At 37.9% G+C, this 13,744-nt stretch overlaps 1 protein-coding gene across 2 annotated transcripts in view; it reads left to right on the top strand.

Annotated features, from left to right (window-relative positions):
• The window catches only part of LOC139980664 (synergin gamma-like), a 122,211-nt gene that overhangs the window by 102,688 nt on the left and 5,779 nt on the right, over positions 1-13,744 (top strand). The window contains exons 8-12 of one of the 2 annotated variants that reach the window (XM_071992478.1): positions 621-843; positions 1,425-1,596; positions 2,500-2,580; positions 4,460-4,603; positions 12,202-13,350. In XM_071992478.1, the coding sequence (XP_071848579.1) occupies positions 621-843; positions 1,425-1,596; positions 2,500-2,580; positions 4,460-4,603; positions 12,202-13,350 (1,769 nt within the window). The remainder of the gene's footprint in view (positions 1-620; positions 844-1,424; positions 1,597-2,499; positions 2,581-4,459; positions 4,604-12,201; positions 13,351-13,744) is intronic. The other variant, XM_071992479.1, reaches the window with a different exon arrangement.

Genomic DNA, 13,744 nt, shown 5'->3' with positions numbered 1-13,744 from the left:
TTTCAAACTTAACGGTCATGTGATCCAAGGTCACCAAAGGTCAGCTAATGTTAAAAAAGTAGTATTATGGGGGAGAAAATGGGCAAAGAAAAAATGTTTGAATTTTTACAGTCATGCTCTATTTAGGTCTCACCGATCAAAAATTTCAATTGGTTGACCTCCGGGTGACCTTTGTGTGTGAAGTTACATACAAGTTCAAAGTTAATTTTTTGACATTTCATGTAATTAAATCTCAATGCCAAGGGTGTGACATGGTTGATATTTTGGGACAAGTTGTGAATGGGGTGGTGGAACATTTTGAAACTTAAAGGTCATGTCATCTGAGGTCACCATTGTTATCATATCTGTTGACACGCTTGTAGGTCTCTTATATTTCTTACATTTGCGACGCCATATTTAGATCTCAAAAGTGCCTTTTGATAAAAAATCCGATCACATTTTGTGATCACAAAAGTGTTGGCTATAGTGTTGGTTACTTTATGGGAACATGTAGGACCACAATTACTAGGACTATTTCAGCCCAATCTTGCTTGATAATATTATGTGTATTGTCATATACCCCAAGCAAGGAACCACAGTGCCCTTGGGTTCTTGTTTTATTTCTTCTTTACCTCTCACAGGTGCTCTAACCATGCGTCTCTACCGCTAGTCTATCAGCAAGTCTACCAGGCCACGTTCCAGAATGGTGCGATACAGACAGAGTCCCTGTACCCGATACTGCTCATGTCTGGTCTAGACAGGCAGGCTCTTGGTATCATATGGAACACGGTGAATAAAACTCAGCCCGGCGTGCTCGAAAGACAGGAGATGATATTGGCACTGGGTTTGATAGCTCTTCAGCAGGTTAGTTACATCGAAACATAAAAGTTTTACAATAGTTTAACCATATTTGAAAAGGAGGAAAAAATCCATCCTTCACATTTTCACACATCTAGGGAAAACTGGCATTATTGGGAGAGGTTAAAAAAAAATGAACATAAAACAAATTCCTGGTTGGTGTGAGTGATAAAGAAAACCGCTTAAACATTTTGCACAAACAGAGAAAACTGGCAGTAGGATCGATGCCCTCGGTATTTCAATTTCATTTCGATTAAAGAAAAAGATCATATAATTTTCCCATCTTTTTGTACATATATATATCTCTGTGAAATACAAAACCATGAATATGTCTATTAAGAATGGTTAATGCAATGATTCAAGTAGGAGTACACCTGCCACAAGTACAACACTATGATTACTAGTTTGAGTACAACTATGGATAATTGTACTCAAGTACCAGTGCTAGTCCTATTTACAGACTCTAGGTCTGTTTTTTTACTTCCTGTCCAGCATCCATCAATAGTGAAAACGATATCTTTACCAAGTTTTGAGATATTTCTCTTTGTTTTGCATTTTGTATTTTTCTCTCTTTTTCGTTGATTCAGAATAATTTGCCTGTTACCTTGGAAGCATTATTTTCACTAAAAGAAGCACCAGTCCCTAATTTATCAGCACAGCAAGCTGGACCACCACCTGGTGGCCAACAGCACATGGTAGTCCAACAGCCTGTGATGTCCATTACTGATAATAGCAACCTCGGTACAGAGCAGGTCTCAGGTACTAACCATTTTCCCCATCTGTTAAGTAGCTATGTTAGCTTGCTATCAGGATCCCAGGAAAACAAAACAAAATGTTCATAATCAAAGTTAGTTGAAATTTAGATATGGAAGAAAATAATAAACCTTTTTTTTCTTTAAGAAATTCCTAGAGCGTTTGTTATATTTAAGCAGTTGAATTTGATCAATTTTCTTCACACTCGTTGATACAAAAATTCCACAGCAGCGCAGTTCACTAACTCATTAATTCCAGTTTCATTTAAAATAACTAAGTTACAAGATCAAACTTTTTCAATTTGCAGTATGCTTCTGGTATCTGATTAATTAAAACTAGTGTTATAAACTGTCAGGGTGACGAAATGTTGACAAAATCCTTCTAGATTTGTTGATTTTCAACAATTTTGTGGTTATACCTTTGCAATAATTGCCTTGTGTATGTGTGCGCGTGTTTATTTGTGTGTGTGACGTCTCGCTTGTGAACGGGATATCCCAAGAAGGGAAGCATTGGTGGATCGCACACTTTGCATGTGCAAGTCGCCATTCTGAGGTCGAGATGCCTATCGTCTATGGTGGAAGTCAAAGGTCATTTCAGGTCACCAGAGACAGAAATGTGAAAAGCTTGTCATCACGATATCTCAAGAAGGAAAAACTTGGATGAATCTTTTATTTAGTATCTGTATGCTCCATATTGAGTAGATGAAGCCTGGTGTTTGTAGTAGAGGTCAAAGGTGATTTGAGGTGAGCAGAGGTCAAAGTCCAAAAAACCTTGTTTTTCGTTGTGTTTTCAATGTATCGTTTCTTAGAACGTACAACACATGCTTCATCCAATAAAATCAGACAAAATGCATAGAGGAAAGAAAATTGGTTTTGCATCATACTTTTGGACACCTTCTTGTATTCTTAGATTTGACCGAGCCCGTATCCAGCTTTTCACAGTCAGTAGCCCAAGAAAAGGAGACTTTCAACTCTCAGTTTGATAGAGAAGGTAAGACTGGAAAGTTGATCCAGTTTTCTTAAAACTAACCCACGTTGGGTGTTTAAGCGATTCCAGAAAGTTGGACTTTTGGTGCGCATTTCTTAATGGCTTTAGTCCAGAATATGTACAAATGACAAACAGTTTGAGGGACCTTTAAGTTAGATAAAAAAAGACTGATCTGTTTTGATGGTTATAAGCTTTTTGGGGTGGATCATACGTACAGGTAGTCTCGGATAATATGCGAAGAGAGATATAGTGCAAAAGTATGTAGATATGAATAAATTTTGTCATTGATTTGCTGTATTTTTTTTCCCAGCCAATGAATTTATTTCTGGCTATGGGGCAGTAAACCGAATGGAACCGTATGTTACATATTTTAACTGGAAATTTTCGGTACCAATTTTTTGCAGTAGAAATGAACAAAAAGGCCCTCCAAATTGTGATTTTCATTTTTTATCTTGGTATCTTCTAAAAAGACTTTAAACAAGTCCAGTGAGGTAGTCGTTTCATTTAAATACATAGAACTGACACCAGGCATACTTATTCTCATGATTGTCATCTAATGAAATCATATTTATGTACGTCGTTAATCAGTTTGCCATCTTTACAAAGTCTTTACAAAAATAATCACAAAATTTTTAATAGTCTGTTATTTGGATAGTTTCATTGCTTGCAAAGGCTTTGCATTGAAAGAGTCCTGTCTTGTCAATCATTACACCCAGCCCCTCCCAACCCCCCACCACCCCTTCCATTTTTACCCTGATCTCATTGAATGGCTTTCTCTATATTCACAAGTTCAAATCCTTTTAGTGATTGGTAAAACAATTGGACATTTGAATTGTCATTTAGTTGGCTTCCCGCTATTGTAAAGCTGTGTTCATGTATTGTTCAAATAAGTTGCATTTGTGACAGCGAAGCAGTTTAGAAAACGAAAGTAGAAGAGTGCAGTCGGTCTGCTTCATAATAATAGACCCGAATTGTGTGATTCGTTAAACCCCTGAAAGTTGTTATCATCTCTTTGTCTTTATGTGTCTCTTCCAACGTTTAGCCCATCTATGGTGAATATTCACAGCTTATGTAGAAATTACTGTTCTTCATAGTAATAAAATAAAGATGAATAAATATTAAAGAAATTATTCCAAGTGTCAAAGGTCAATCCCCTGTTTGTTTAGTTCCAGCAGATTGTTATTCAAATTGATGTAATTCACTATAAAACAAGAAAAAAAAAGAAATTGATTATTTCATAAATAATGGGAATTGAATTTTAGACAATTTATGAATTCAGTTATTGTGATCTTCCATTTCTTTTTTAAATGTGTCTCTTACGACTTTCAATCTCACTTTTTGTGAATGATCTATATTGGGTTTATTTACTATTTTTCTCTTTTTGGTGTTTGAAAATTAATCCTCTTTAACATTTCTCTGTCTTAGGTCAGTGTTCTGTTCGGTTCAGTTGCAACCGATTGGTATGACAAGAATGCGTAAAATCTATATACAAATCTACTGGCTCAAATATCGAAAATTTCTAGCATGTATATCTCTTTGGCCTTGTTTCTTTCAACTTTTAAACCTATCTACTATTTGTGATTATAAATTTTATAGCTCTCTTTTTTGGCTGATATATGAGCTCTCCCCCCCCCCCCTCTACCCCAAAAAAAGAGTTCTTTGTGACAGGTCATAGGTCAATTCCTTCCTGAAAACATCCCAAACGGTCGATACGACCGTGTACAACGCAAGAGCGTACGAAAAAATTTATTGAAAGAAACCCGAGGTACCTTCTTCTCCTTTTTTTTTATCTTGTTTTTTATCTCGTGGGTTGCTATGACTTTTTCTTTATCTCTGTATAAATCCTTTCCTCCACTTGCTACATCCTTTTAAAACGTATCAGAGGAAAATTGCTACATATTTACCACTTCGCCGACGGCCTCGTCCAGCGGGCATAGCTCGCCCGTGCTGTGGGACCAGAACAGCATTTACGACAAGTTGCGATCCAGGTCGCAGGAGTCGCTCTCGTCCAGCTCGGTGAATTCAGGTCGGTTTTTTTGCCTGCCCCGTTGTGGATGTTGTCTTCGTCCTTCTGTCTCCTCTGTACTTCTGGTAGATGCTCTGTGTCTGTTGTTTTAGTCATTATACATTTGATGTTTTGCATCCTCCATCCATACCGTGTATCCATGTCAATCGCCGGCTGCGGTCGGTCCTTCTGTTTCGTCAGGTGTTTTATTATGTATTCGAAGGCTGCATGTCCTTTCTAAGTACCTCTTTCTTTCTCAGCTGGTGCTTAACCGTTTTCTCTCCTTTCTGTTTATTTATTGATTTATTAATTTTAAAATTGTTTTCTGCAGCTGATATTTTTGTAATGGGATATATCAGTTTCATGACCAAAAAACCTAGATAGTTCATTGATGCTCATAAGCATGTTGTCATCATAGTAGAAGCAAGTTATATTGAAAGATAAGCTAAAGCTCTTTCAAGAAAAAAAATAAAGCAAAATTTTTGCAAATGTTTATTTCATTTCCACTGTCTGTGTTGCTCTTCGTGGACAAAATTTAAAAAATATTTCCGCAGAGTTTTAGAAACTCTGTTAGGCCTGAGTCGGATAGCACAAAATCTGTACCGGGTACCCGTTATCATTACCCGATCGGGTAATGGGTACCCAAAGCTCCAGACCAAATAATGAAAAACTGTTAAGTTTCCATGTCTTCCATTGTATTAAAGGGAAAGATACGTTGTGAGTAATCATTCTTTAAACCGCTCTTTAGCTATTTTCTTTCCAAATATATCAAGTGTTGGAATATTTCCGCAGAGTTTTAGAAACTCTGTTAGGCCTGAGTCTGGTAGTGCAAAATCGGAACCAGGAACCCGTTTGTCATTACCCGATCGGGTAACAGGTACCCGAAATTCCGGACCGAATATTGGAAAACACAATGTCCAATGTACATAAACGGCAGATTGGTACTGTTGCTATTGCGATGGATTGAAGGTTCCAAGTTTTAGTAGTTTTCACCGGTATATTTTATTATTTTTGTTTTTTGGTGGTGAGTGTTTTTTTCCACACACGAAAAAGAATCATTAAGAATGGCTAAAACTTGAAGTATATAAGTAAAACAACCATTTACACTTCAAGAAATTAATCTTCCGTATTCATGTGCTTGATTAATTCAAAACATGCAGACCTACAGAATTATTGAAACCATGAAAGCACACGTAGCAGTTATGCGATTTTTATTTCCCAGAAATGGGTATCTGTTTTGTGGGTTTTTTATCGTACCCGAATTTTCAGTCCGGTACCCGGGTACCCGACTCAGACCTTGACTCTGTGTTGAAACACTTCAGTATCTTCAATAATATTCGTAGATAAAGTCTTTATCGGTGAGATTTGATGGCAAGTGGTTTGAAATTTGTTTTTGGGGAGAGGGGGAGGTTAATTTTTTTTTTGTCTTGTGCATGTACTTCTTTGTTGTGCAGTTTCTGAGAATAGACGTCAATATTTCCCTGATATTAATGACTAAACATGAAATTTTATGAAAATAATGTTTTTTTTTTCCATCTTCCCCTTGATATGAAGAATCTGTGAATTAATTAATATTTTACTAACGAGTCGATCTCTCAATAAGTCTTGCAATTGCTCGACCCTCGTTTTCATCTGCCAATAGAGATTTACCTGTGAATATTCAAAGCCAAGTCTGTTCTGGAAACTGCTTCAGGAATCTATTAGAACCTTTGTATAGCGTGAGACCTTATTGTTGTTTCTTATTATTTTTTTTTAATTAAAGGGTTGGGACTCCCCTCTTTAAATCTGTGGAGAGAATGTTATCTTCTAGAGGTATGCGACGAAACTCATGACTGTGTGTTTGGTGTGTTGTTGGCCTATAGGGATGAAACAAATTCATTAAAAAGAAAAGGAAAAAGAAAAAAAAGATATGAAGTTGAGCATTTTAACAGAAATAAGAATAGTCAATAGTTGACTTTGGACAAAATTATTGTTTTAGCCCAGTTGCTGAGTGGTATTTGTTGGGGTCTGGCAGCCTTTAAGCAGTTTTGTAATTCAAGGGGAGGGGGGGGGAGGAGATGAAGGAATGTACTCTGGGAAGGGATAGGAGCTACCTTTGTCTTTTGAGATTGGGAGCGGTTTTATTTCAACTGTGTACAACAAAGGCCAATAATTTTTTCTTCTTTTCGTCCGATTGTTTTGGGTATACCCGGCAAAAGCCCTGTAGTGACCTGTCTGTAAACTGTTTAAATTAATTTCTCAAATCGCTATTATTGTGTCCCAAACAATTCTTCTTCGTTTCTTCTCTAGTAGTAGTATTTAAAGCTGGCGTCCCTCTTCTGGACACACTCGCTCCTCTCCGCTCTCAACGTATCTGTACCCCAGTGTCTGCTATGTATAAGGATGTCTGTGTGTGCGTCTGTTTGGTCTTGTCATAAAAATGATTTCCAGCTGTAGATTTAGTACCAGAAAAATTCTGATGCTCTCGGATTTTTTTTTATTTTTCATTCTTGCTGGTAGTTTTAGCAAATTTCTTTTGTCATCTTGAAGGTGGCATAATCCACATACATTTCTCATTTTTCGTGCAGTATTGTTGCAGCCTTATACTAGATAGAAAATATACCCCCCCAATGGATGGTTGATGAGTTGGCCTCTCTTAGCACAAGATTTCAAGTATCCATAGCATGTACATTTAGCATTGATGTCTCAGAATATCTGATGTCACACAGGTCAAGAGTTTTTTAACCATTTCTCCTCAAAGGCATATATAACAGTAGACTTGAAGTGGTCCTCAGTTTTTCTCACCTCATTTATTTCATACAGTTCCACAACAAAATTTACCTATAACAACCCAGTTAAATATATTTGCTAACCTTTCCTTAAACAACTATTGCTTATATATATATTCAATTTTGTTACTTTACTCAACCAAGATTGTAGTTTAAGAAGAAGAAAAAAAATGAAACAGATGGGCTATTCTATATCGCTTCTTTCACAAAGGAGGAAGAAATGTATAACGGCAGAAAGATGACTCAAACTTAATTTCATAATTCTCAGGAATAAATACCTCGATCTAATAGATCTTCGATAGTCACTCACAACGAAACATCCTAAACAGTTAGTGGTGAATAATAAGGAGCAACGTACCAGGCCAAACATGTTCCATTGACATCATCATGTTAGGCTAGTAAGCCTACATACTGGAAAATAACAATTTGTGGTGGGACAGTATTTGTGTGATATATTTTATTAAGTGTTTGATGTTTGTCCATCATATTTGTAATTGCACATAGTCTAAAGGTGATTTATAATTTTTATCATAATGTTTGATGCTAAAAATGGACCCATCCCTTCCTATTGGTTGGGAATACATATGTTGGTGGACTTCAGTTGGGGGGGGGGAGATGGGGAGGAGGAGGGGGTGGAGGAGGGGGGTCACGGAGGAGTGGGAGGAGGGGTTAATTTGTGAGTTTTGGACACAATTACTTAACGATCTACATTTCACCATTGTTTTCAATGCACCGTGCCCTTTCCGTTTAATGGGTGCTCTGCAATTATGACGTTTGTTTTCATCGGTTTTATATGAGCATGGCATTTATCTATACAGATGGTTTTTGATTGTTTACAGGGCTATATTTTATTTTGTACACAATGCTGCTTATGTTGTACACTTTACTTATTATTTATATTTATATTGCATACTACTGTACACTTTTATTTATATTCTATCATCAGAGTGGATCATTGTGGGAGGTATGCTGTTTGTCACCTTTTGTGTATCAGGGATGGCCAATAACCTCTTCCAAATCAACCCTTCACCCCCTCCCCCCACCCCCACCTTCCCCCTTCGTCCTTCCCAATTCCTTAAAAAATCAAATCTGTCATCCTGGATTCAAGTTTCACATTGCTGACAAAATTATTGCAGCTAATTAAATGTTACATTTAAGTCCTTTTGTACAGTCCTTATATATGTCACTATTTACTGGGACATTCAGTCCCTGTTTTAATATCAATTTGGCCATCCCTGATCATTTAACTTGGTTACTCCCTGTAGTGCTAGCAATCTGTGTTTGATGTTTGCAGCAATAATAAAAATCAGTCATGGGATAGTGTTCCATGCCTAAATTTAGACACCCTCGATCATGTCCATGCTGTACCCCAGTCCATATTCCTCCTACCCTTCCCCTACCCCCCTGAACCCAGGATGTCTCTTTCGATATCTGTCATAAATTCATCATCTACCCATTTCCTTGCGATATTCCTAGTTGTCTGTCAGCTGATTGATTTTGGATATTTTTTGGTATTGGATACTGGGCAGTATCATTCAGGGCAATGGACTGCCATTTTATTGTGGTGTTTTGTGATCTAGTCATCTTTGCTTATTTATGAAAGTGTGAACTTCTTTGTAGTCATTCTGAATCCTGTATATTGTTTCATTTATGTGCTGACAAGAGGAACAATTTGTGTACATTAAAATAATAACTTAAATTAAAAACTTAAATTAACTAGGTATTGTTATCAACCCTATACATGTTAGGGTGCAAATTAATGCACCCCCCCCCTCCTCCCAGACACACATACACTCTTCCATTCCTCCATCCAAACTGAATGACTATTTTTGAAGAATGTTTTGAGAATTAGAAGAGAAAAAAAAGTTGTCAAAGAAAAGCTGAACATTACGGACGTGACTGGCCGTCGAAAAATAGAGAAAGACTGGATCACATATACAGCTATTTCGTTTGAAGGCCATTTTCACCAGTGTAACATGAGATAGTGTAAACTTTTTTATTTTTTATTTATGCATTAAATTCTCTTCAATTTAAAGGTATAACTGGGGTCTTGAATTAATTTAAGAAAACAAACCAAAGATAAATATCACATAGAGAATGTATATAATATAGTCATTCTGTTATCTGCTGGCTATTTTTGTATTCCTTTGTTATGTAGACTCCTGTAGAAATTCTTCCGTATGCAGTGTTTTTAGGCAGATTGTGTTGCTCTTCAATATATAATAACTCTTCAATTCAAATGCAGCTGCAGGATTGGCACACAAACTATGTTATTATATCCTGTTGCGTTGTGTCAACCGATGCGTACCATACTTCACTGTACAGGGATAACTTCAGACAAAGTCCTGCTATGTAATATAGTCCCAGGGAAATGAAAATTTCTAGTGAGAGTTATTTTTGTATTTATCTACTGAAGATATTCTTCCAGATATTCACCTTTAAATTATATATGCTGGAATGCTCCTTTAAGGTCTACAGAGACGTTGAAGTTGGCTGTGAAGGCCTGAATGTTAATGTCAATCAATTATTGTTATAAGTTCTAATAACTCAACCCAAACATGTTGAACTCTTTAACTTTCATATTTATAAACAACAGAGCACCCATGGAATATATTCGATACCAATCAGGACTGACAAATGTTTAATGCTTCGTAAAAATATGTTCATAAAAGAACTGACCTTATTGTCTGTGTATTATGTAAATAAGTATATAAGTAAGACTTTATTTCTCCAACGAGGAAATTTGTCACTTGTAAATAAAAAATGAAGAATAACAAAATAGAATATACAATGAAAAAGAAATATTCAATAAATAAAAGTGGTAAAGTATTAAAGGCAAGAAGAGAAACACAGCCACAACATACAATACAAACACAAAACTCACATACGCAGAAAAGTCAACGATGCAAGGTATTGTTATATACTGATTCATCGCACCAGGGATAAAAGAATTCCGGTGACTATTGGTCATCAGAAATGGAAGGGGAAAAAAAAAAAATATCTGTGAAGGGTTTCGCGGATGGTAGTATACTGCCACTCAAGTCTGTTTGAAAATCATGCAAGATATTATTTGGGGTAATAAGTTGATGTTTTGCACAACTGTAGTACTGTTAAAAGTGGCAAAACCTAAATTTGCTTGTAATAATTTAAATGCCACCTCTTCACCAGCGCTATGTCTGCACCATTGAAGAACTAAATTGCGTTTCTAGGCGTACGTCAGAGGTTTTTTGATGGGACAATGCGGATTCGTTTCGTTTAACTTTTGAAATATATGTCGGCCTTTGCACTCGTACAGCTAGTTTTCGTGCCAGATGCAAATTGCTTTAATAATACTGCAATGCCACCTCTTGGATGACAGTATTTCTGCACCATGAAAGACACTTTAAATTGTCTAATATGTTACTACCACATGAAACTCAATGCAATGGCTTCTATACAGGTCTCCAAAATGCAAATTATCCTAGATGCAAATTAGATGCAAATTATCCTAGACGGCCATGATGGTCGTAAGTCATGAAATAGATTTCCAGGGCAGCCATGTGTGATATTCTTTTTATGTAAGTAGAATGCCATCGGTGAGGGTGGGGGGATGGGGGTAAGGGGTGGGAGGGTGTGTGTGGATGATGTGGTCAATTTTATGAATGATGTAATTTATACTTAATGTGTTAATATTGATATGAAGATAGATTGAGCCACTCAAAGCTCATAGTTTCTGTCCTCAGTAGGTAAACACAAATTATTGAGCTTCAGAGGTTTAAGATGGCAATAAAATATGTCCCGTTCGGATAGATAGGGTAATATGTGTAATTTCCTAGATTAAACAGAGACTAGAGAGAGATTGATGCATACTTGAGTGTGTGTGTTAAATTAATCTTTCAGGTTGAAACAATCTAATTTTGAATTACCGATATAATGCACGGTATTCATCGGTGATATGTGTATGTGTGTGTGGCAAAGCATTACTGTTTAATGTCTAGTTACAAGTTAATCTAATCTTGATTCTATCAATTTTAAGCATTATTGATTATGAATTGATTGACTTATTGATCGATCATCTCTATTTTGCCCCTGGAGGCAGGTTATTGCTTGTGCACTGAGTCTGACACTAAATGTCGTACAATATAGCAAAGTATGAAAGTGGAGATGGGATAGGGAAGTTGGTGGGGGGGGGGGGGGGAGGTGGAGGGAGCTGAATAGTTGAGGAAATTGAGGAAAGAATGAGGATAGTATCATAGGGAATGATCATCAGTTTGAACCTAAAAATGTCATTTTTTCAGGAAAGAATATGAACATGGTTTGTTTTTAAATATTCTGATTGCATTTTCAACCCTCTTCCCACCCACCCTCTTCCCAAGAAAACCACTGCAACCCTAACCCTCACTTCCAGTATCAATCATGTCTTGCCAATAATTATATGTCCCTTTGACTTGTATTTCTAACCCAATGAAGATGCGTTTAAGGTGAAATCACTGACAGTGTCTTACTTTCAAGCAAGCATAATTCAAGTGTTAATTGTGAGCTTGAATAACTCCCCCGCCCCCAAATAGCACATCAGTGATCCTTTGATGTTTAATTTATCAAAAGAAATGGTGATCATTGCTTAACAACTCATTTAAAAAAAAAATTATTTTAAGTTGTTGATGTATATCTTTGCAATTGTTTAAAAAGATCTAACGTTGCGTTTCGTGATGTTGAACCATATGGTGAGTCTCTTAATTGCTGTAAAAGTGGAAAATTTGCAAATTTGCAAATTGCCTTTAAATCAATGTCTTTGCTTTGTCTTGATGTAATTCATATTAGATTGCAGTAACATAAACTACCTTGCTCCTTCTATTACTCTCCTACACTTAGACCATACTGGCGAGGAGCGTATTCATCTCTCCGAATTTAAGAGCCATCAGCCTGAGGCGCAGCCGTCAAATTCTCTAGAAGAAGAGTTTGCGGACTTTCAAAGTTCTAGAGACACGCAAGCCTCGAAAGACTCGACTCCTTTCGCCAAGATTCCGGATCCGATGGCTGCTGTGCCGTCTTTCAACCTGCCGTTTTACGGACCGACCAAATCCGCGACTTCCCCGAATCTTCACGCCCTCAGCCAGACAAACACTGACGTGGACCTCGAATTCGGCGACTTCAGCTCCCACCGAGCTGCCCAGCCGGCGACGAGTACGAAGGAGTCTTCCTTCGGCGATTTCCAAGCTCCGGCTACGACCAGTAGTGGCGGCGATCAGTGGGCGACCTTCCAACATGCGTCCTCCGAGCCGAGCCTCATGTCTGAGCCGACGACGAACGGGGATAAATATTCTGTGTTCAAGATATTGGAGCAACCGTCGGGCGGGGATATCTTCGTCAGCGACGTCACTCCGTCCCAGACCCTGGAAGACTCGGACGATGATGAAGGGGGCAGCGCCTTGAGAGGGATGGTCTCCGAATCTGACGACGAGGAGCCGTTCTCTAATTTCCAAGTGGCGTCCATCCCGCCGGAGTTCCTAAATCAGAGCGACCCACGGGGGACGAACATTCCCGGCAGCCTGTTTGCTTCGGCGAACGTCATCGATGAGGAGTCTTTTGGAGATTTCGTCGGTCCGAGGGACGGAGGTAATCAGTCTGGCAGACCAGACGCCATCTTGTTTGGAGATTCCTCCATCAGTATGAAAAGCGGGGGGGCCACGCTGCCACACTCTCTCACCTTTCCCGCGCCGTCGACAAAGCAAGGGCTGGATGATTTTGGTTCATTTGAGAGCGTCCCGCCGACGTCCTCGGGCGGTCCGGATAAGTACGACGCGTTCAAAGACCTCCGGCTCAGTTCGGACCAGAGAGAAGAAGAAGATGACGATTTTGGTGATTTTCACGCAGTGGAACCATCATCGCAAGGTTCCACAGATACCTTGACACTTGATTCAGAGGACAACTTTACTGGAGGTGTCCCTGAGTTGGGGAGCACGAACTTTGTTTCATCTTTGGGAGCGCCATCAGATAACTTCAGTCTATCTATTGGAAATGGTTTGTTTTTTTTCCTTTTTGATATGAATCAATTTTTTTTTTTTTTAAGGACTGGTATGTGGTCTGAGATGACTTTATCAATCTCTTGCTTGATATTAAACCAAGGTCGTTTATTCACAACAAATAAAGGAACCATTTCTGTCATAGGTTTTCCTTCTTCTTCAGTCTTGTTGGACGCCCAGTTTTGCTATTTGAACAACCTTACATAAAGTCCAAGTTATCTGAGACAAACTTACAAATTTCTTAAAATCAGCTCTGCCAAAGAAAAAAAATGTTTCATTTTATGACTAGGATATGGATCATGTTTTGAAATATCTCTTTACTTATAACCTGTAATGACTATTCATTTTCTATAATGAAGAGTCATTTCACTTATGAATATTGAGTAGTGAAT

The sequence above is a fragment of the Apostichopus japonicus genome, chromosome 15 (assembly GCF_037975245.1).
Source record: "Apostichopus japonicus isolate 1M-3 chromosome 15, ASM3797524v1, whole genome shotgun sequence".
Taxonomy (NCBI): domain Eukaryota; kingdom Metazoa; phylum Echinodermata; class Holothuroidea; order Aspidochirotida; family Stichopodidae; genus Apostichopus; species Apostichopus japonicus.
Note: the sequence above shows the minus strand (reverse complement) of the source record. Positions and strands in the feature narration are given on the sequence as shown.